The 20,889-nt window shown below is 38.3% G+C and overlaps 2 protein-coding genes across 4 annotated transcripts in view; both read left to right on the top strand.

Annotated features, from left to right (window-relative positions):
* haao (3-hydroxyanthranilate 3,4-dioxygenase) overlaps positions 1-3,210 on the top strand; it is a 42,479-nt gene extending 39,269 nt beyond the window's left edge. For all 3 annotated transcript variants that reach the window (XM_055170620.2, XM_055170621.2, XM_055170622.2), the window contains exons 9-11: positions 903-971; positions 1,538-1,620; positions 2,983-3,210. In XM_055170620.2, coding sequence (XP_055026595.2) covers positions 903-971; positions 1,538-1,620; positions 2,983-3,058 — 228 coding nt within the window. In that variant the 3' untranslated portion in view covers positions 3,059-3,210. The remainder of the gene's footprint in view (positions 1-902; positions 972-1,537; positions 1,621-2,982) is intronic.
* A 9,808-nt stretch (positions 3,211-13,018) lies between these two features.
* On the top strand, positions 13,019-16,458 carry LOC129416229 (hydroxycarboxylic acid receptor 2). The gene is made up of 2 exons (XM_055170518.2): positions 13,019-13,178; positions 15,154-16,458. Exon 2 carries the CDS (start codon positions 15,162-15,164, stop codon positions 16,137-16,139), a length of 978 nt encoding a protein of 325 aa, XP_055026493.2. The 5' UTR covers positions 13,019-13,178; positions 15,154-15,161; the 3' UTR covers positions 16,140-16,458.
* Positions 16,459-20,889: the final 4,431 nt, after the last annotated feature.

Here is a 20,889-nt window from a genome sequence, read left to right as displayed (position 1 = left end):
GAGTGTGGTCGTAACAGATAATCTCACTACAAACTTTTGTTAAAACTTGAGAGCCCTGATGGAGAGCCCAATGTAAACTGCCACTTTCTTGCCTTTTAATCCCCCTGCTGGGTCACACGACTGAAAACTATGGATAGTAGCATAAATGTCCATATTTAACCTAAATTAAATGAATTGGATTAAACCACAGATTAAAACATCTCAGCGAAAGTTATTTTTAAACCCAACAGCATTATTTTAGAGTGTGGCATAAATCCTTAGGGCTCAGTCACACCAAAAGCGTTTATGGCAGTTGCAGGCGCCTTTTTTAAATGATATTCTATGGGCAGGGCGCGTTTGCGCGCTGTTTATGCGCGCCGAGCGCCTTGCGGTTTTCTGCCGCCTGCCGCGCACGCGTTTTTGAAGGAGCGCTGAGAGCGGAGGAGCGCCTGACGTCATTCGCGTCTTCCATTGTCCAATCGAATGAGGGGAGAGGCGGGCCTTACGTTGTGGCGAGGGAAGTTTACAGTTGCTTTGAAGAACCGGACTCCACTCGCTCACTCTCTCCTGCGTGTTTGTGCTCCTCTTATCCTCAAACAAGGTCAGAGCAAGCGCCCTCTTTTTAAAGTTTCTGCTAATATGACAGTTAACAGCAAAAGAGCGCTCACGCTTCAATATTTGATTGACAAGACAGCTGACTCGGTGGTTGCTTAGCAATATGAAAAGCCGCGCTGCACTGCTCTTTTTTAAAAAAGGCAGTGCGTCGCGCCTTGCGTTTGCAAGCGTTTAAAGCGCTTTTGGTGTGACTGAGCCCTTATACTTGAATTCTCTGCTGTGGTAAATTATGGAGTTAGCAATAAAGGAGCTATACAGGAGGTTTAGATTAATGGCAGTAATGCATATGCTAACTTTCTATTCATTAGACGCTGCTCTTTGGTCCTGGGACTTGTGAATCTTCAAAGAGACGTACTGATGGCTGGATCTGGCAGCTGGTAAACAACTTCATCCATTCTTTGCTAATGAGAATCCAGTTGCTCAGATATGGATTTGTGCCTGGTTCTGTGCCTACTCAAGTCTCAATTGACAAATCTCATTAAAAAAAGCATTGTATGTGTCTCATCTTTCTCAGATCCCAATATGTACCATGTAGGTACAGATATGCATACATTTGGTATTAATATAGACTTTTTGTACCAATATGAATACAGTAGGTACTCCTTGGATGCAAATGTGTACTTTTTGAAAGGATACAAACCTAGTCACATAGGGACTTTTGTTTTGTTTTGTTTCATCTGGTTTCTTCAGATCTCTTTCCACCTCGTTGCAACTTTTTTTAGTTGTTAGACTTTTTGGTGGGAAACTTTTAAAACTGCCATTAGTTTACTTTTGGGAAAATCCTCCTCACCCTTTCCTCTGTCAGGATCCGATGGTCCTGATGAATCTGCTGTTGTATAGACTGGGTGTTGTGCCTAAATAACTTAATTTATCAGGTTCTTGTCTGATGTTTTTATACCTTTTGCTTGCATTATTTCCTTTTAACTTTACATTGTTTTATTAGGAGGGGTCATCCAAAGTCTTCATGAATGGCAAAGACTATAACCTGTCTGTAGGAGACTGTCTTCTTATCTTTGGGGAAACAGAGTGAGTATGCTTTTTAAATTTGTGCCAAAATACACATTCGTTTTGATCTAACACAGCAGCTTTGTTTTTGCTTTCTGTCATCTACAAAGTGGATAAGGGATGATTTTTTTAAATACTGTTTTTAAACAACCAATATGGCAACCCCATATTAGATTGTTCACACAGCTTTTTTACTTTGATGTTAACACTGTAAAATATTTAAAATATGCCGAAATACAATATATTGTAAATACACCTCACATAAATGATGCATGCTCATGCTTGCAGGCTCAAGTAAAGAGATATTTAATGCGGACAAAAACTTGTAGAAATACCAGTTTGGACGACAAGCATTTGAAGTGGAATGTTCACATTTATACTTGATGTTAACAAGTCTTAATAATTTATAGTGCTACAGTGTTTCAGAAGTCCGTTTGTAAGCAATGGGATAACTTAAAGGTGCAATGTGTACATTTTAGTAGGATCTCTTGACAGAAATGCAATATAATATAAATAACTATTATCAGTGGTGTATGAATATCTTATATAATGAACCGTTATGTTTTTATTACCTTTGAATGAGACGTTTTTATCAACATACACCCTGGGTCCCCTTACATGGAAGTGGCCATTTTTAAGGCATTATGTTTCTACGGTGGCCCTTAATGGACAAACTGCTCTAGAAAGCGTGTTTCGTCCATAGACTGTAAAAAAAGATGGACGTAGTGTCCGTGACGTCACCCATCGTTTTTGCAGCTTAAAGTAGGCGTTGCCTGCCGTCGCCATCTTGGCCGCGCATCACTCGCGGATATCCGAAAATGGGTAAAGAGGCGGAACGTGGGTGAAGCTGAGGTGTCTGGTTGCTAAAACCACACCCGCCTAGCTCCATTCTAGTGAATGCAGTGGCTGTTCACCCCTCACGCAAGTGGCCACGCCCTTAATTATGCAGGATTTTTAAGCTTATTATAATTTAAACGGATGAGTTACAAAAAAATTCACCCCCCCCACAGTTCTCATGAAGAGCAAACTTACCTTTACAGACTAAAAACTATTTTTGTACTAGGCTGCAAACATATTATTTTCTACTGTAAAGTTGGCCATTTTAACATGGGGGTATGTGGGAATTGACTCCCTTTTGGAGCCTGTCTCTAGCGGCAAGTCGATGAATTGCAGTTTAAGTCACTTTCGTATTGGCTTCATCAGAGAGATCGGAAGGTTGCCCCTCGGCTGAGTAGTGGACTGAGCCGTTAGTTGCAATTCACAAATTCACCAATAGATGCCGCTAATACCAAGAAACCAAATTTTGTTTTTATAAAGAAATATTTATGTTAGTTTTAAAAAAATGACCGTTATTTTCTAAACAGTCTTTTTTTACTTTCTTAGGTATCAGTGGAAACGGTCTCAGGATTGTGTTGCTTTATATGTTGCCCAAGACCCAGAAAGGAAGCAACCTTTTTAAGATTTGTCAACACAAGAGAAAATGTACAGTTCTTATTGTAAACTCTTGCCCAAAAAAAAACACATTCACATGTTTATCAATCACTTTTTATTACATTTAAACATAAAGAGAAGTGTACATACAGTATTAATTAAATAAAAGATTACACAATGTATGCCAATTCTTATTAGTGTAAAAAAATCTGAAGTTAGCTGTTAAAGGAATATTCCATTTTCTTAAAAGAAAAATCCAGACAATCCACTCACCACCATGTCATCCAAAATGCCGATGTCCCCCCTTTCTCAGTCCAGAAGAAATTGTTTTTTTTCGGAAAACATTGCAGGATTTTTCTAGTTTTGATGGACTTTGGTGGAGCCCAACATTTTTTCAACGGAGTTTCAAAGGACTATAAACAATCCCAAACGAGGCATAAGGGTCTTATCTAGCGAAACGATTGTCATTTTTGACAAGAAGAATGAAAAATATGTACTTTTAAACCACAACTTTTCGTCTAGGTCTGGTCCAGCGCGACCTAACGTAAATGCGTAGTGACGTAGGGAGGTCACGTGTTACATATATGAAACGCACATTTGCGAACCATTTTAAACAATAAACTGACACAAAGACATTAATTAGTATCAGTTGACATACAACAACGTAGGAACGGTCCTCTTTCTCAACACATGTAAACACTGGGGCGGAGTTTCACGTTCGTCCTCTGTGACCTCTTGACGTGATGACGTATTGCGTGGGGTCACCTGGCGCATCACGACCGGATCTACATGACGAGAAGTTGTGGTTTAAAAGTGTATATTTGTTATTTTTATTGTCAAAAATGACAATCGTTTTGCTAGACAAGACCCTAATGCCTCGTTTGGGATTGTTTATAGTCCTTTGAAACTCCGCTGAAAAAAACTGTTAAGTGTTGAGCCAAGCACCAAATGTTGGGCTCTACCAAAGTCCATCAAAACTAGAAAAATCCTGCAATGCTTTCCCCAAAAAACACAATTTCCTCTCGACCGAACAAAAAAAGACATCAACATCCTGGATGACATGGTGGCGAGCAAACCATCTGGACTTTTCCCCCAAGAAAATGGACTAATCCTTTAAGTTTCTTTCACTTACATACATTAGAATAATATTACATCTACTCTATTACTAATACATCAATACAATCTTAAAGGTGCTCACTCAAGTGAGTTTCAAGTTAAAAAAATGCACAAAAATGTTCTTCACTGACAAATCACAGCTCTCTCTGTAAGAGCCCTAGGCATAAACACCTAACAGATGTCAAAGGAGAAAAGCATGCATTCAAATACAAAATGCTTCATGATTTCTGTGATCATCTGGATCATGTCGAAATTCAGGGTCTAATTAAGTGTCAATGTCAGTGGAGGTTAGCAAGATGGTTTAAAGCACTTACAGCATCTTTAAAACTGTCTGACAGAAGACCTCATAGTGAGGGCTCGAGTAGTGCACATGCATAAAATATAAAATTAATTATTTTTATTTTTTAAATTTCACAGACATTTGGTACTTGCAGACAATGTAGGCTACTAGTAGGTAGTGTATCTGTCAGCAATCCATAAATCAAATTATAGTCACATTTATGGATTGATACAGTAGAAACAGAGGACAACATTCACTGCCCTTATGGACTTTACAACATGGTCTTAGCCGCATTGTACATACAAACTATATATAATTTAGCTACCAATACAGTATTTATCAAATTACATATTACTACAACACAGATAGTGAGTACTTTGTATGAGTAAATTATTACTCATAATTTAAGTACAAGTGTGCCATGAGATAATAAGAAAGATGTTCTCTTAATGTTGGTTACTTAGTCGTATCTTCAGTGTGTTCCTGATCACATGTTTTTCAGCGATGAGGGCTGCCAGTGCCCAGGGGACAGCATATTCAAGTGTTATCAGACCTACGAAATTATATCTAAATTCTGAATAGTCCCATGGACAGGCCCCAAATAACCTCAGCAAAAAACCCCAGCTAAACTCCCATAAATAAATGACGAGCGTGTACACGGTCAGCCTGACAGGTAGGGGGCAGTGTTGCTGCTGTAGCTTGTCACTCAGACCTTCAATGAAGAAAATGGCAGTGCTGTAGATAAGCAGAGCCCAAAGGCTTGTGTGGCCTGCTAGTCTGCGGTCACGGGTGTAGCACCAGTCCCATGCTGCTGTGAATGCCACTTCGCAGAGACACCCATGCAGGGCGTAAATATAGAGCCGGGCGAGGGGTGAGAGGGGTGAAGGTGTGATCTGGGTTGTGATATCAGCTTCAGGGTTTGTGTCAACACCAGCGTCTGCAGAAGCAGAAAAGAGTCTTTTGTTAACACAAGGGGACTTATCTTTAGATTTTGTTATAATTATTGATTAAACGTTTTACCATTAACCAGTAGATAAATGTTGGATGAGAAAAGTTAAAGAGGACCTATTTTCCAATTCACAATTTTGGGTGTGTAAGTACATGTTAACGATATGCCAAGGTACAAATCCCAAAGTAAACTTGAATTTTGTGCAGTGTAGAGTAGTGCTTGTTGTTTGTTAGGTTTTATGTTTTGGTATCGTGACCATACCAATCTGTTACGTTCTGCTCAAGCCGCACTGGTTAAGTTGTTTTATCAGCTTGGTCATCTGCATTTTCTGGATCAGATTCGGCTCGTATTGATAAGGTTGTAAAGACAATATTAACTCAGTCAGTATTGCATTGGGAGCTAATCTTCAAAATCCGGTAAGGAGCGTCACATTTTCTGCTGACGTCAGAAGTATTCAGGCCAATCACAACATTCTGGTGAGCTGGCCAATCGGAGGCAACAGTAATGTACACTATGTGGAAAATAATGTTTTTTAACCATAAACAATGCGAACACATTCTATTATACAAAATACAAAAAATAACATTGTTTTAGCAATGTAATAGGTGCTCTTTAAGAGGAACATTCAAATGACGTTTTCAGTTTCATTAACCGGAATGGTATACACACTAGCTGTCTTATCTTTTTACTGATAGTAGTATTACCACAGCAGCTACTTATCAGTATTTTGACTTATTTCAACATTTCCCTTCCATTGCAATACCACAAGTATCTGATCTGTTCCCAGACCTGTTTAATCGCATACGTAGGTAGCATTTTATCATGTTATTGGTCAGATGTAAAGGTTGTTCTGAAAGTTACATGAGGTTACATGAGGTAAATAAGTTAATTCATTATGATACCCGTTTAAAATCGTGGATTTAATGTCATTACACGTCATTGTTTACAATTACAACACTGAGCTCGCAGCGCGGGACAGTTACCGGTATTTTGATACTGAAGTGTGAATGATGTCTTACCGGTAAAAAGACAGAACTTTACTCCGTGTGTGTAAACAACACATTTTTGTATTTACTGGTAAAGTGATTCTGGTAAATTCATGGTAATTTACCAAAATTACTCTGTGAAAGAGGCTAGCTTAGCAACAGTTGTATTTGGCAGATATCACAAAAGAAAGTTTATTAAATCTATAGATTTTTTTAATCAGTATGCATGTTCCCTAAGATCAAACCCATGACGTTTGGGTTGCTACCCTTATGAAAATAAACCATGGTTTTACAAGAAAAACATACTATAGTAAAATCATAGTTACCACAAAATATCCATGGTTTTCAAAAACCAAAGTCAAACAATGGTTACTGTACATCAATACACCAAAAAACATTGCTACTACACTTTTGCCACAACAAACATTGTTCATTTTCATAAGTCACACAATGCTTCACCAGTTGACCTTCGACAACCTGCTAAAGTCACACATGTGGAATAATGCCTGTTTCACGCATATGTCTAGAATACATAATTGACATGTTTCATGCTTGATTGTAAAGTACTTTCACATGTAACACCTTTTCAATGCATTACTGATCTATGGTTTCTGTGTGCCACAAATGTAACAACGGTCACATGATTACAACTCTCTGCATAAAAACCCCGACCCCACACATATTGTGTACATACAACATACTGTCTATATAGAACACTGTCAGAAAAAAATGACCCAAGCTGTCTCTACACTCTAAGAAAGGATGTGTTCATTTTTAACACACTGTTTTGTGTTATTTTAAATGTAAACAAAATGTGTTATTTTACAACATTTACCAATGTGTCATTTTGTGTTGATGTGTTGTCCTTAACTAGACACATGTGCTATTTTTCTTTTTAAGAGGGTAGTACCTTTTTTAAAGTTCCTATTATGTACCATTTAGGTACAGATATACACTGACCTAAAGGATTATTAGGAACACCATACTAATACTGTGTTTGACCCCCTTTCGCCTTCAGAACTGCATTAATTCTACGTGAAATTGATTCAACAAGGTGCTGAAAGCATTCTATAGAAATGTTGGCCCATATTGATAGGTTAGCATCTTGCAGTTGATGGTGATTTGTGGGATGCACATCCAGGGCACGAAGCTCCCGTTCCACCACATCCCAAAGATGCTCTATTGGGTTGAGATCTGGTGACTGTGGGGGCCATTTTAGTACAGTGAACTCATTCTCATGTTAATGAAACCAATTTAAAATGATTCAAGCTTTGTGACATGGTGCATTATCCTGCTGGAAGTAGCCATAAGTGTAATGCTGGTCATTTGCAATATAAGCGGACCTGCGTCCTCCCGTCCTCGGGAGTTCGTTCTTCCGAGTCTGAACTTGCAAGTCCGAACTACGAACTTGGTGTACTTGGTATTGAGAAACAGCTCAGGACTACACCCCGAAATGCATTGAAGCAACTGCCATGTGATTGGTTGATTACATAATTGCATTAATGAGAAATTGAACAGGTGTCCCTAATAATCCTTTAGGTTAGTGTACATTATACCAGTGCTTCCCAATCAAGTTTTAGATGTCTCCTTATTTAAAACACCAGATTCAACTTATCAGCCTCCTTTCAAAATTGTAAACATGTCTCCCTAACAAGCTGATGGATTAAATAAGGAAAGGCTGTCCTCAAGGACCAGGACTGGGAAACACTAAATGTGTTCAACTTCATGCGGCGCTGCGCAGACTGATCGGGGGCTGACTTTAATTTTATCCGACTTGAGCTGGCGCTGAAAGCACGTGACTGTGTCATATGGCTTTAACGTACCGTGAGAGCGATTCGAGATCAGCCACGTGAGTCAGCCAGCGCAGTTCACGAAGAGCTGTAATGACGACACAGCTGTTTCACCATTGGTCGGATTCACCACATGACAACAATCACATGTGTTTCGTGTTTATTTTCACGCCTTCAGTTCCACGAATGCTCACAAATCTGTGTTTTTATAACAGTTAAAGCTCTTTTCATGTAGCTGCGATGTTACTGTATATGGTGTGATGTTCATTAAAATAAAATGGATAAAAAACGTAGACCCCACTACATTGGTATTTAAATAATATATGCTTATGTTGAACTTTATTCCTGTAAAAACAGATGCTGTAAGCCTCTTCAGTTCCACTCATGCTCATACACGGACATTCAAAACAGTATAATTCACTTTTTATGTTGTTTACATCTTACAATTCATGTTTACTGCGATAAAGCAGGCAAACGCCACGTGATCAGCCATGCCTGACGTAAATGCAGCAAACTATGGGAAGTTGGGAACCACAGCGTGTTCGACTTCACGTCTCTGTTTTCAGCTACTCCCTGCCTGTACCCGGCTAATCTCGCCGATCGGTTACATCCAGCCGCAGCCGATGTCGAACACACCTAACGCATTATATGGTATACATTTGGTGTCAATATGTAGTTTGATGTACTAAAATTAACTCTTTAGGCGCAAAGGTTTACTTTTTAAAAGGGTACCACCCCACCATGCAGATATTTTACTGCATGTTATATAAACCTGTTTATTGATTATTATTGTAACTATTATTTAACTACATGCATTTACAGTATGGTGAAATGATTACATTTGTACTTTCATCTGTGTTAATTTTGACCGTCGATCCTGTGCTATCTCTACTCAGCACGTGCAGCACAACAAAGTTTCGAAATACACACCGCATACAGTTCACACTGCTAATGTGTGAAACAGGCATTATTAAAGTACATGCTAGCTTTGTTTATAGCAACGCAGTCCTTGCATGGACAGATGCCATGACTTTTACTGAGGCTTGTTTAAACACATGTAAAAGAATACTGTAACTCTTACACACATGCATTTGGCAGATGCTTTTATTTTCTTTTTTTTTCTTTTTGGCAGATGCTTTTATCCAAAGTGTATTACAGTGCACTACAAGGTACACATTTTATCAGTATGTATGTTGTCTGGGTTTAATTCAACAATCTTTTCCACTTCCACTAAGCTAAAGGAACACTGTATTGTTGTTTACCATGAGCTCTTTGCCAGATAAACTGCTCTATGGTGTTAACTGTATGAAACACTTGTTATGAGTTGCTTGTTTCTGATACAAACCTCATGCGTTTAACCATGGGTGCAGATTTAGCCTAAGATAAGCTGAAAACAGTTTTGCACATAGGCCACAGCTGCTCATCAACATTACACATCAGGACAGATAAGAATCGTTCGGTTTTCATTCTGAACATCCTGTGTCTAGTCATTTACATCTTGCATAGGTTTCTATGTGCCCTTCATTTCTTCCGTTAAACATCACTTAAAAAACTGCTTACATCAGCCAACTGTGTTTTCTAGGGCCGCTTCTCAATCCAACAGCTGTAGCCTGCGGAGGTCGAATATGCAGGCTGCATACGTCACCAAGCCTGGTTTATTTAAGTTAACTGAGCATTACATGCACATATCATACGCATATTACAACAATTTACGATTAACTAAGAATAATAGTCAACTTCATAATTGTTAATATTCTGAAATAAGTCTTGAATTTAGTGTTGGGGAAAGTTACTTTTAAAAGTAATGCATTACAATATTTAGTTACTCCCAAAAAAAGTAACTCATTGCGTTACTTAGTTACTTTTCATGGAAAGTTATGTTTACGTTACTTTTTAGTTAGTTTTGCAATACACTGCACGGTTTTTGGCTGTCCCAGACGAAAGATTACTACCGTGAAACAATTGTGGCGATTTCTGTGATCGTGGCTCTTTATCGGTGGTCCTATGTCGTAAAGTGAGAGAAGCTCAAAGACGGCCGTTTTCCCGGTCTTGCGTCCAAAGATAGCCTACGATAGTTTTCTGACAGTGTCAGGAATTCAGCATGATCAACGCACAGTGTGTTTGCTGCCAGCACATGCTGGTGACATTGCGCTAACGTGTGACGCAAGCATCGAAGCCTTTGTGTCATCATCGTACACTTTACATGCTTGTCGTAGTTGACGCACAGTGTGATAAGATAATGATCTTGTAGGAGTGCAAAAATCCTGCAGTGTATTCTGGGCTTAAGAGCTAAAATCTGTAGCTCATAAGAGCAGGGTTGGAGACCACTGGTCTAGATGGTCTCCCAAACTTGAAGGTCACTTTAGTCTAGCTGAAACTGTTAGCGCTGTTCAGCAAGGCTATGAAATGAGATTTTACATCTGATGTCAAGGCAGAAAATAGGGTTTAAAATCTTATCGCATTGCTTGTTGGAATGCTTGATTCTGATTGGACATTTGTAAGATCACAACCGCTCAAAATGAAAAACACACGGCAAACCGAATGCTGCAAATTATTTTGATAATATTGCATTATATTGCACAAAAATAAATATAAATACATCTGTTTATAACATGCGACATTATGAAGGTCTGCATTTGTTAAAAATTAGTACAAATTTTTAATTTTTTCAAATCAATATTTAATTTTCCTAACCTTCCTTAAGAGGTAAATAGCCTTGTAATAAGCGAGATATGTACAAGCAACAACAACCGGCCGCCTACACTCTGAAAAAGGATGTGTTCATTTTTTACACATTTTTTGTGTTATGCTTTTAACACATTATGTGTCAATTAACAGATTATGCGTAATTTTATGTAAAACATTTTTGTGAAAGTAACACAAAATGTGTTGTTTCAATAATAACACAGAGATGTGTGAATTCTGGGACGACGCATTTAGTGTGTTGTCCCTAAACTAACACTGCTTGTGTTGTTTTAAATAGCACCTATTGTCCGATTCACGTTTTTAAATTTCCTTTAGTGTGTAAGTGTGTATTAGTACATGTTAACGATATGCAAAAGGTACAAACCCCAAAGTAAATGATGACGCAAGTTATCGTCTCCCACATGAATCTCTTTCTATTACGCGAACACATTGTATTATAACAAATACACAAAATAAAGTTGTTTTTAAGCGATGAAATAGCTGCTTTTTAACACATCCTTATACATTATACCTTACATAACATAGACATTAGCAGATAATCTATTTGTCCAGCAACACAGATCTAACTGTAATGAATTGTCTATTGTGGATGCAATTTAACAATTTAATTTAACGATTTAAACAGCGCAGGTGTTCACTCCTTTAAATCAGTTCATAAAGTCTACAAACAGTCATGCATGCACAACGCACATCTATTAGAGATACCTCAGGTTAATTGTTTGAATTGTTGGAAACAAACCACCTGTAACTCACCATTACTTTTAAGTCCCTGCCTTCTCACCAGCAACTTTCTAGACTTCATCTCCAATGCATTCAACTCAACAGCGCACAGTTGGGTTTATGACATTTACCTGTACCTGTTAGTGCCCAAGGTTTCTAGACCTGAGAGCACGATGGCTAAACATTAAGCCGGCGCTATCAGTGACATCCTCATCGAGCTGTGCAGAAATAAAGAGGCTAAAGGGTGTGGACCCTAAGCATACTACCCTCTTATATGATATTGAGAGATGTAAACAGATAGATTGGAATATGAGTAGGGTGTATTGGAGGAGATAGGCCTGCTCATCTGTGCTCATGGAGATACAGTATAAACCGTCTTGTGACCAATGATAGAAAATGGGTATTGGGGCCTTTAAGATACAACTCATCAAAAAATATGATGTCATTATTTACTTACCGTTATGAAATTATGAATCCTGCCTGACGACTTTTCTTCCATGGAAATCCTTTCTTCCATGGGAAACCCGGTGATTTGTAAAGTTTTCAGAAGGTCAATGCAATCTCAAGGGTCTTTTACTTTCCTCTTTTAAATTTTGAGATGTTGCCTAGACATGTTTGGGACACACTTGAGAGATTTGGGTATTATTGAGTTCACTGAATTAAATACAGCATTATACACAGCACACATACAGAATACGACACTTCTTCGTCAATTAAAATGCTCTCTGCTATGTCCGGTTTCCTTTCCCCCACACAAGTTTAGGATAAACACTCCTCCCTGCACTAAAGGCCAATGACACAAATAACTGAAAATAAGAGACACACAAGCAAGCTCTAGATTTCTAGAGAAGGAGGTTCATTCGTTCATGACAAACAAAAGCTGTCATGGTGCCATTAATATATCTCCAATGTTTGCTTTTCAGTGTAATAAAAACATCATATGAGTGATCGGTAAAGACTAGCGCCACTGGGGAACAGAGTCCAATGCAAATTCTTTCTTGCTTTCACACAGGCAAACACAAACCAGAAAACTGTGGTAAGGAAATATTTAGCATTAACACTTTCTGAAAGTGTGAAGAAGCAGTCATGCAGTCTAACAGAAAAACAAGACTTGTTTATGAGGGAGAAGTCAGGTTTCAAACAGATCTCAAGAAAGATGTTATACGTTGTGTTCACTTACAGTGTAAATGTTAAATGAAATTTTATAGATTTAGCCTTAAAAATAAAAACTTATCATGATAAATGTGACATGCAGCAGTTCTGAATTAAGTTGGTAAGAGAGTACAATAAAACATAACAAACAGAAAGAAAGAAACTGACAAATGATCAGAAGGAAAGCAAGAAACTAATAAGCAAAAAAAAGAAAAGAAAGAAAGTGAGTTGCTGTAAGTGTGAGCATATTCGGGATGTCTCAAAATTGGCAAAGACTTCACTTTCTGTGATGTCAATATGACTAAAAGGGGAAGTGTGCTGTGAGGCAAAAACCTGGGCTGTTGCTGTCCTCAGACCAGAATTCTGCATTTGGCCTGAGGCAATAATCTTCACATTCTGCTTGCATCTCACTTTTCTTGAATCAGCAAACCACGTCGGAGTCAACTCGGGTAAGTGTTGTTACAGAGATGTTGTACAGTACATTGCTTGTAGAATGAAATGAATTCAAAACCTAAATCTGAGTTTGGGACAGGTGTTGGATCTAATCCCAAATGTAGCTCATGACAAAATTATTTAAAATGAATGGGAAGATTACAGTTACAAATGATTAGATGAAAAATATCAGCTACAAACTTGTTAATATATAAAAATATAGACTGTGTAATGATTTAAACACTATTATACACTATAAAAATATCCAACTTCAAAATTTTATAATAAAGTAACTTGAACAAAGGTTTTTTGAAGGGGGTCAATGTATTATTTTGTGTTTAATGAAATAAGCATAATCATCCTGCTATAGCAAATATTATTTTGTTTACTGGACTTAGATATTTAAGTGTTTGTCCAAATTGTTTACCCAACTTGCCAAAATGAGTAATCTGAACAAACAATAAAAAAAATATGTGTGTTCAGTCTAGAGGGCGGCACAGCGGATTACCCCGCATCACTGTTACCTTACAGCAATAATGTCTCTGGTTCAAGTTTGGGCTGAGTCAGACAAAGACTTTGGTCAGGAAACCTTTCGGTACTGTATGGAGTTTGCATGTTCTCTCTGTGGCATAGTGGGTTTACTCTCACAGTCCAAAAACATGCAGGTTAACTCAATTTGATATACTAAACTGCCTAACTTTAAGGATAGGTGCTGGAATGGTGTTTATACAGCCGTAATCCTTCGAGTTGAGAGGACTTAAGTCACTACTTGAGAAATTTGCTTATTTGCTAATCAGTTGGTTAAAGTTGATATTATTCAGTAAATTAAGCTAGGTGAAATACATCACTAAAAGTTGAGTAAACTTAAAAAAGCTGTACATTTAAGTTAAGTCAACTTTTTAGTGTAGGGGGTTGACAATTAGTAGCGCTTCTGAGTACAAATCAAATCAGTTTTGAGGTTTTTGGGGTTTGTGGAATTGGTTAAAATTTAGTGGTTTGGGTAGATAATTAGTTCATGGTAGATTTAGGTTGCACAGCATGATCACTTAGTCTAGTCTAAAATTGTTGATAACACTTTATTTCGATAGTCAACTAGACATTTTAATAACTATAAGTAATTTTGCAACTTCTTGTCAACTACCAGAGTATTAGTAGGCTGTCTCCTTGATTTCTGCTAGCATGACCCCTCTAAAGACATTATACTCAACAGGGCTCAACACAAACAATGTTTTATACTGCAGTGGTTCAGGTTTTCACTTGCCCTGCCAAAATTTTCACTGGCCCCAATAAAAAATGTCAATGTCACATTTTTAAAAATAATAATTCAAAAGTCAAATATAATTGTATACATATACAACAGACATGTTCCGATGAAAAAGGCTCCCAACTTTTCTGCTTTACCTGTAAACTGACAGCAAATTGTGCCAAATATTGCATCATTTTTTCGTCGTGTTGTACCCAAGTAAATATCTGCTTCCAAGATGTTAAATAATATACATTGATGAAAGTATATTTTAGTGACTGAGGGTGAAGCACTGGCTATAATACTTTTTACTGGCCCGAGCGTCTCTCACGCTTGCCCCGGGCCACCGGTTGAGTCCTTTATGTTGAGCGCTGCTGACTATAAGTTCTTTGCAACTACATGTCAACTTATTCTACTAACCCAACCCCTTACAGTCTACTTAGACTTAAATGATAATTACGCAGTTGCAAAGTTACTTATACTGTAGTTAGTAGAAAGTATGAAGTGGACTGTCAAAAAAGTGTAACCAAACTGTTCCTTTTGCAATTTCCACTAAGATGCAGGTATGCTTCCTTATATGCTTCAAACCTTATTGCACATTAACAATTGTTTCCACATTTCGTCCGCACTTGAATAGTTATTTCATTATACTTCTACTTCTGTAACTGATGCCATTTTGTGCTAAACTGACAATGTAATTGAGGAACAACAATCCTGTGTTAAAACTAAACTTTAAACTGTATTTTCAGAAACTACAATGACATCCAACATCACTGAACATCACTGCAATGTGTCAACTCAACATTTGGTGGCGAACGTTCTTCCCCCCGTGCTGATCATCGAGCTGTTACTTGGCCTGCCTGGGAATCTCATGGCATTGTGGATTTTTTGCAAAAATATGCAGTCTTGGAGGGCTAACGTCACATTCCTGTTCAATCTTATTATTTCTGATTTTCTGCTCCTCTTGAGTCTACCCTTCCGCATCGACAACTTCATACGTGGTGAAATGTGGGTATTCGGCGACGCCTGGTGTCGGATAAATCTATTCATGCTGGCTGTCAACCGATCGGCCAGCATTGCCTTCATGACTGCCGTGGCTTTCGACCGCTACTTTAAAGTGGTCCACCCGCATCACGTAATCAATCACATGACTTCAAAACAAGCAGCCTGTGTTGCCTGCTTCATCTGGGTGGTTGTGATAGCCCTGAGGATCCCTTTACTGGCCAACAACCTCCTAATCACAGAGAACAACAACTCTTTTTGCAGAAGTTTCAGTAATTATGAAAACCCTTCACTAGGTATCAAACTGCATTATGCTGTGTTTAGCTTCGAGTTTTTCGTGCCTCTGATACTCCTCATCTTTTGCTCCCTGCGTATTGCCTGCATCCTGCGTTCTCGACAGATGGACAAAGACAAGAAGGGACAAAGAGCAATTCGGACCGTCCTGGTTATCGTTGGCGTTTTCATCTTTTGTTTCTTTCCCAGCATTGCCACAGGGTTGACTGCCCTTCGTTTAAAAGCTCTTGGAGAAGCTTACTGCAATTCTTACAATCTGACCTCTCAGTTTTTTGCTATGTCCATAGCATTCACCTATCTAAACAGCACTCTGGATCCGGTCATCTATTGCTTCTCCAGTTCTATATTTCGCAATTCATTGAAAAGAACTGTAAACCGGACTGGCTTCTTACAGTTACAGCTCAGTAGACGGGGCAGCATGCAAAGTGGCAGCGACTAAGAGATAGACTTGGATTGGACAGGAAGATGTTAAACAAGGATTGAATGCGGTGTAAAGTGCATCGCTTTATTTGTTTGGGCTATTTTGACTGGTGCAACATACAGTAGCTACACTGGTTCCATCAATGTTGTAAGTGTGGGCTGGTCCTACTTTGGTTTGAACCAAGTCAACACGAAACCTGTATATAAATTTGGTGATGCTAGTGGTAGGCCCACACATATTCTTTTGTATTCTAAAGCATTTACTACAGCATTTTTGTATAACACACAGTTAATGAATATGATGAAAGCTTAATAAATAAAATAATTTTGTATTAGAACTTTTTTTACTTCATTACAATGCCTTGGGGCGGCACAGTGGCTCAGGCCTGGAACACTCTGGACGATTTTCCAATGTTAACCAACGGGCGACCACAGACGAAAGGAAAGTTTGCAGCAATTTTTAATAACATAATCCTCTGAACACACACACTGGATGATTCGACCAGACCATGAGAACCGTCACCTGATGACAATAGTAAGAATTTCAAAGTGATGCAAGATAAAAGAGATCAAACATGACTTGAAAAAAAAAACAGATGTTGTAATAGTTCTTGCATGACACATTATGAAAGCACTTGTACCATTTGCCATAGTTGTACAAGTCTCATAATCTTTCTCAATACTCTTTCATGTCACGTTTGTGGGCATCTTGTTTCAGCTAAGCATGCAACATCCACACAGCCATTTGAATCGCTGAGGGTGCAAATCGGACTTAAAATCTTCACATGTTTAGCCAGCCTTAGTGAATAGCCCTGTTGTCTCCCAGCAAGAATGTTCCTTGGCTGTATGAAGTTTGCATGTTCTTCCCGTGTCAGTGTGCGTTTACTCCGGTGTCCTTCCACAGCCCAAAGACATGCAGGTTAGGTGAATTGGAGATGAGAACTGTGTATAGATTAGCATCTAGTTTTGCCATAAGTGTAGCCCATGCTGGAATAGCATTCACACAAAAATGAAAATTCTGCTGCCATTTACTCAGCCTCAAGTTATTCCAAATCTTTATAACCGTCCATAGTATTGTTTTTTAAAATATCTTTATTTCTATTCAGCATAACAAAGAAATGTTTACAAGTTTGGAACAACTCGAGGGTGAGAAAATCATGACAGAATTTAAATTTTGGGGTGAACAATCCTTTAAAGAAACTCGGGCGAACCGAGGCAAAAGTAACGCAGGATGAAAGTAACAAAGCGATTTTCTCCGAGCCCTGATAACATTTTCATTCCAAACTATTACAGGATCTTTAGCATGCAACCCTTGACAGAACTGAAATGAAAAATATTGCATTATTTCCTTACCATTTTTCAACGTCTAGGTCCAGAAAGTTGTTTTCAACCATGATAAGGAAATTCCTAATGCAATCATTTTTTGGTTGTGTTTCTTGTTTCATGTGTTACAGTACTGATAAATCTATAGGTTATTTAGTGCTCTAACACATCATGAAGTTTGCCTTCTTAGAGTTTTTAAAAATAAAAGAAAATTGGGTTTAAATATCAGGAGTTGGGAACTTGTTTCTTTTGTCCCACTGCTAACACTGTTGCATTCTTATTTGTTTAATTTAATTTTATAGTGTTCAACCTCAGTGGTGGCTGGTCAACAGGGGGCACTGGTGCGCCGCCTCCCCACAGATGACCAGAGAAGAAAGCTACTTTAACATTTAAATATATAATACAAATTAATACAAAATAAAATAGTTTAGTTGTGCTATTTCACTGTTAGTCATGTTATCATTTATTAAAAAAATCAAAACTGAGTTTGTTGTGTGTGTGTCATGTTTGTGTGTCTGGGGCATACCCCAAATGAGTGTGTATGTAGGTCAGTAAAAAGGGTAAAAACATGTGACCTGAGGCTGAGCTCTAATTGGCTTGTTTCAGATCAGCCCTGGGGCGCAGGACTGTGCGCCCCAAACCCTCCCACTTATGTTGTAAGGGAATCAATATTGTTGTTTTATGTCGTTGACCTCATGTGATTGAATCGTTTCAGAGGCTAATAACCTTGTTGCAGATCGCCATATAACGGCTAAATACAGTACTGATCAGTGAAAGTAAGTGAAGTACCTTGAGATGAAAAAAATATGATTTTATGCTTACAAAATCACCCTTACAAGGCGTTCAGTTGAAGTACAAATAAAGGATTAAGGAGCTTGGACCAGATTGAGCAGCAGGAAATGATTATGGTCGAGTTTACATGCTTTTCCAGGACTTATGGCAAACGGAGTTGGCTTATGTTAGCTGGATGCTATTTAAGTCATATGGCTTTTATTGTTTTCCCTGTTTGCTGTTTGAAAATGCTGCATTTGAGTTGCCTCTGCATGGACATGATGCTCAGATAATCTGGTATTTTCCGTGGCTTGGTCAACTTTGTTGCAATGTTCTGGCCTGTGATTAGGCAACTTTACTGTGTGTGTGTGTGCGTGCGTGCATGCGTGCACGTGCGTGTTTGTGTGCGTGTGTGTCAGATCGTGTTAACCAAAGTGTAATGTATGTGCACGAGATCAATCTCCAGAACAAAAGTAAAACTGTAAGACGTTGTCTGTCTGAGGTAAAAACACAAAATCTAATGACAAGAGTCTGCATTTACCCGCCTTCATGCGTTTATAACACAAGATGGTTACACAGTGTCATGAGTTTAATTCTATTCAGATTTTTACATGTCTGTTGCCATTTTAATCGCAATAGTATTTTGTGATTTTGATTTGTTCATATTTGTCTGTTCAGCACAAAGTTCGCCTCAGCTGTCTGTCACTGCAATTCATTAAAGGGTCTGTTTCAGCTCCAGTCTCCCTCACTATCATTTTGAAAAATGCTACTTAAATGGGCATGGATGCTGTGAACATAATGGCAAGGACTGGGTGGGGCACCTGATATTATAAGCTAGTGTAACAAATATTAAGATTTATTAAGAATAGCAGTATTACAGAAATAATTAAACTGAATATAATATTTAATTCAAGAAAAGGTCAAGTAAAACTGTTATAACTGAAATAATAGCATGTTTGAAGAAAAGGAAAAGTCCTCAGGACATGATACCTCAGAACTAGGTCAAAGCCAACCTGCCTCCAGTAGCTTCATAGTTCCAAATTCATAGTTGATGGGTGGTGAGTCTAGTTCTGACAGCATTGCGGGGAAAATCATCCAACGTATTTACAAATTGTGCGTCATGGCGCACTTACATTTTACTTTACTATACAAAACCTCATTCAAGTGTGATTGTCCTGAGCCCCAGACCGACCCCCACCCCCGGCTGACCTGGCTGCATGGAGAACAGGCACATGTGCACACACACACAAAAGCGAAACGTTTTCGCATTGGAAAAGAACACGCTTAAAGTAATAATAACTCATAAATAATAATGACACAGACGTGCTGTGATGTACTACTGTACTTTGCCACGTCACAGCCCATGACATTTACATAATATGGATTTTAAACCCGGAAGACAAAAATATCACAAAAAAGCTAAAAATACACTAGTTTTTTCTAAAAGTTAATAAACAGATGCTAACATAGTCTTTTATGATGTGCAAGACAACTATGTTAAGATCTAAAGAAAGTGTTAGTGATATTACGCAGTGCCCAAAATAGTCCCCTGCTATTGAAAGTAACCAAGGGGTCTAATTTTGGGAAGTGCGTAATATCACTACGCCTGCTGCAGCCATGTTACATCAGCAAAGTCACTGATCATTACGCCAGTTTGAGAGTATAGTTCTAGCCATATCTGCCTAGAAAATCACAACTTTTAATTTTCCGTCTGTCTTACTACACAATATAACTAGAAAAGAGTCAAGTTTTAAATAGGAAAAATATTTTTTGCGCGATGCTAATGGTCTAATCAGATTCAATGGATTGTGCTAAGCTATGCTAAAAGTGCTAGCGCCAGACCCGGAGATTAGCTGAATAGAGTTTTAAATGTGGATATTTCTACAACGAAACTGCGCGGATTACCCTCAGAAGGCCTTTATTTATCATCCTGAAGCCGTTTGGATTTATTTTGTGAAGGATGGATGCACATTTTGTGGACTTGAAGGTCGTGGACCCCATAACTTCACATTTGATTAACTGAAAGATCTAAAACTTTTTCTAAAATAACTGAAAATGTGTTCATCTGAAAAATGATGGACATGCATCTCGGACGGCTTCGGGGTGAGTAAATCATGGGTTTAATATAATTTTTGGCCAAACTATCCCTTTAAAGTTTTCTTGTTGTTTATGCATAACTGTGACATCTTGTGGTTGTTTATGCATAACTACCGAATTATTTGTTACTAGTAAACTAAGCCACAATCGATTATCATATCCTGTGTCACTGCTTATGCACAAATTTCAACACACTGGTTGTTAGAAATGCAGACATATACAGTATGCATTTCTTGTATAATGTTGTCCTGGTTGTAGGCATTGTTGCCAACCCTGCAAGCTGAGGCTCTCTGGTAACCCTAAAGTGAATTAGCTGAGGTTTTCTGCAAGCCAAGAAACAGCTCCTTTGTTTCATAACAAAAAGCCATTAAGATGAAGGGAGCGCTGGCTCTCCAGGCTCTTGGAAAGCCAACCCCAGGCCAATAAATGGAAGCCTGAAATCCCATTAAGACACTGTTTACTGTGGGAAATGTTGGTGATGTCATTGTCAATGCATTTTTTTACTGCTTTGTTTCTTTTTCACAACTTCTGCCTCCCCACTCATTTCGCTAACGTTCCCTTCCTGTTCCATTTAGACC

This window comes from Misgurnus anguillicaudatus, chromosome 11 (genome assembly GCF_027580225.2).
Source record: "Misgurnus anguillicaudatus chromosome 11, ASM2758022v2, whole genome shotgun sequence".
Classification (NCBI taxonomy): Eukaryota; Metazoa; Chordata; class Actinopteri; order Cypriniformes; family Cobitidae; genus Misgurnus; species Misgurnus anguillicaudatus.
This window is presented reverse-complemented; position numbering and strand designations above follow the sequence as displayed.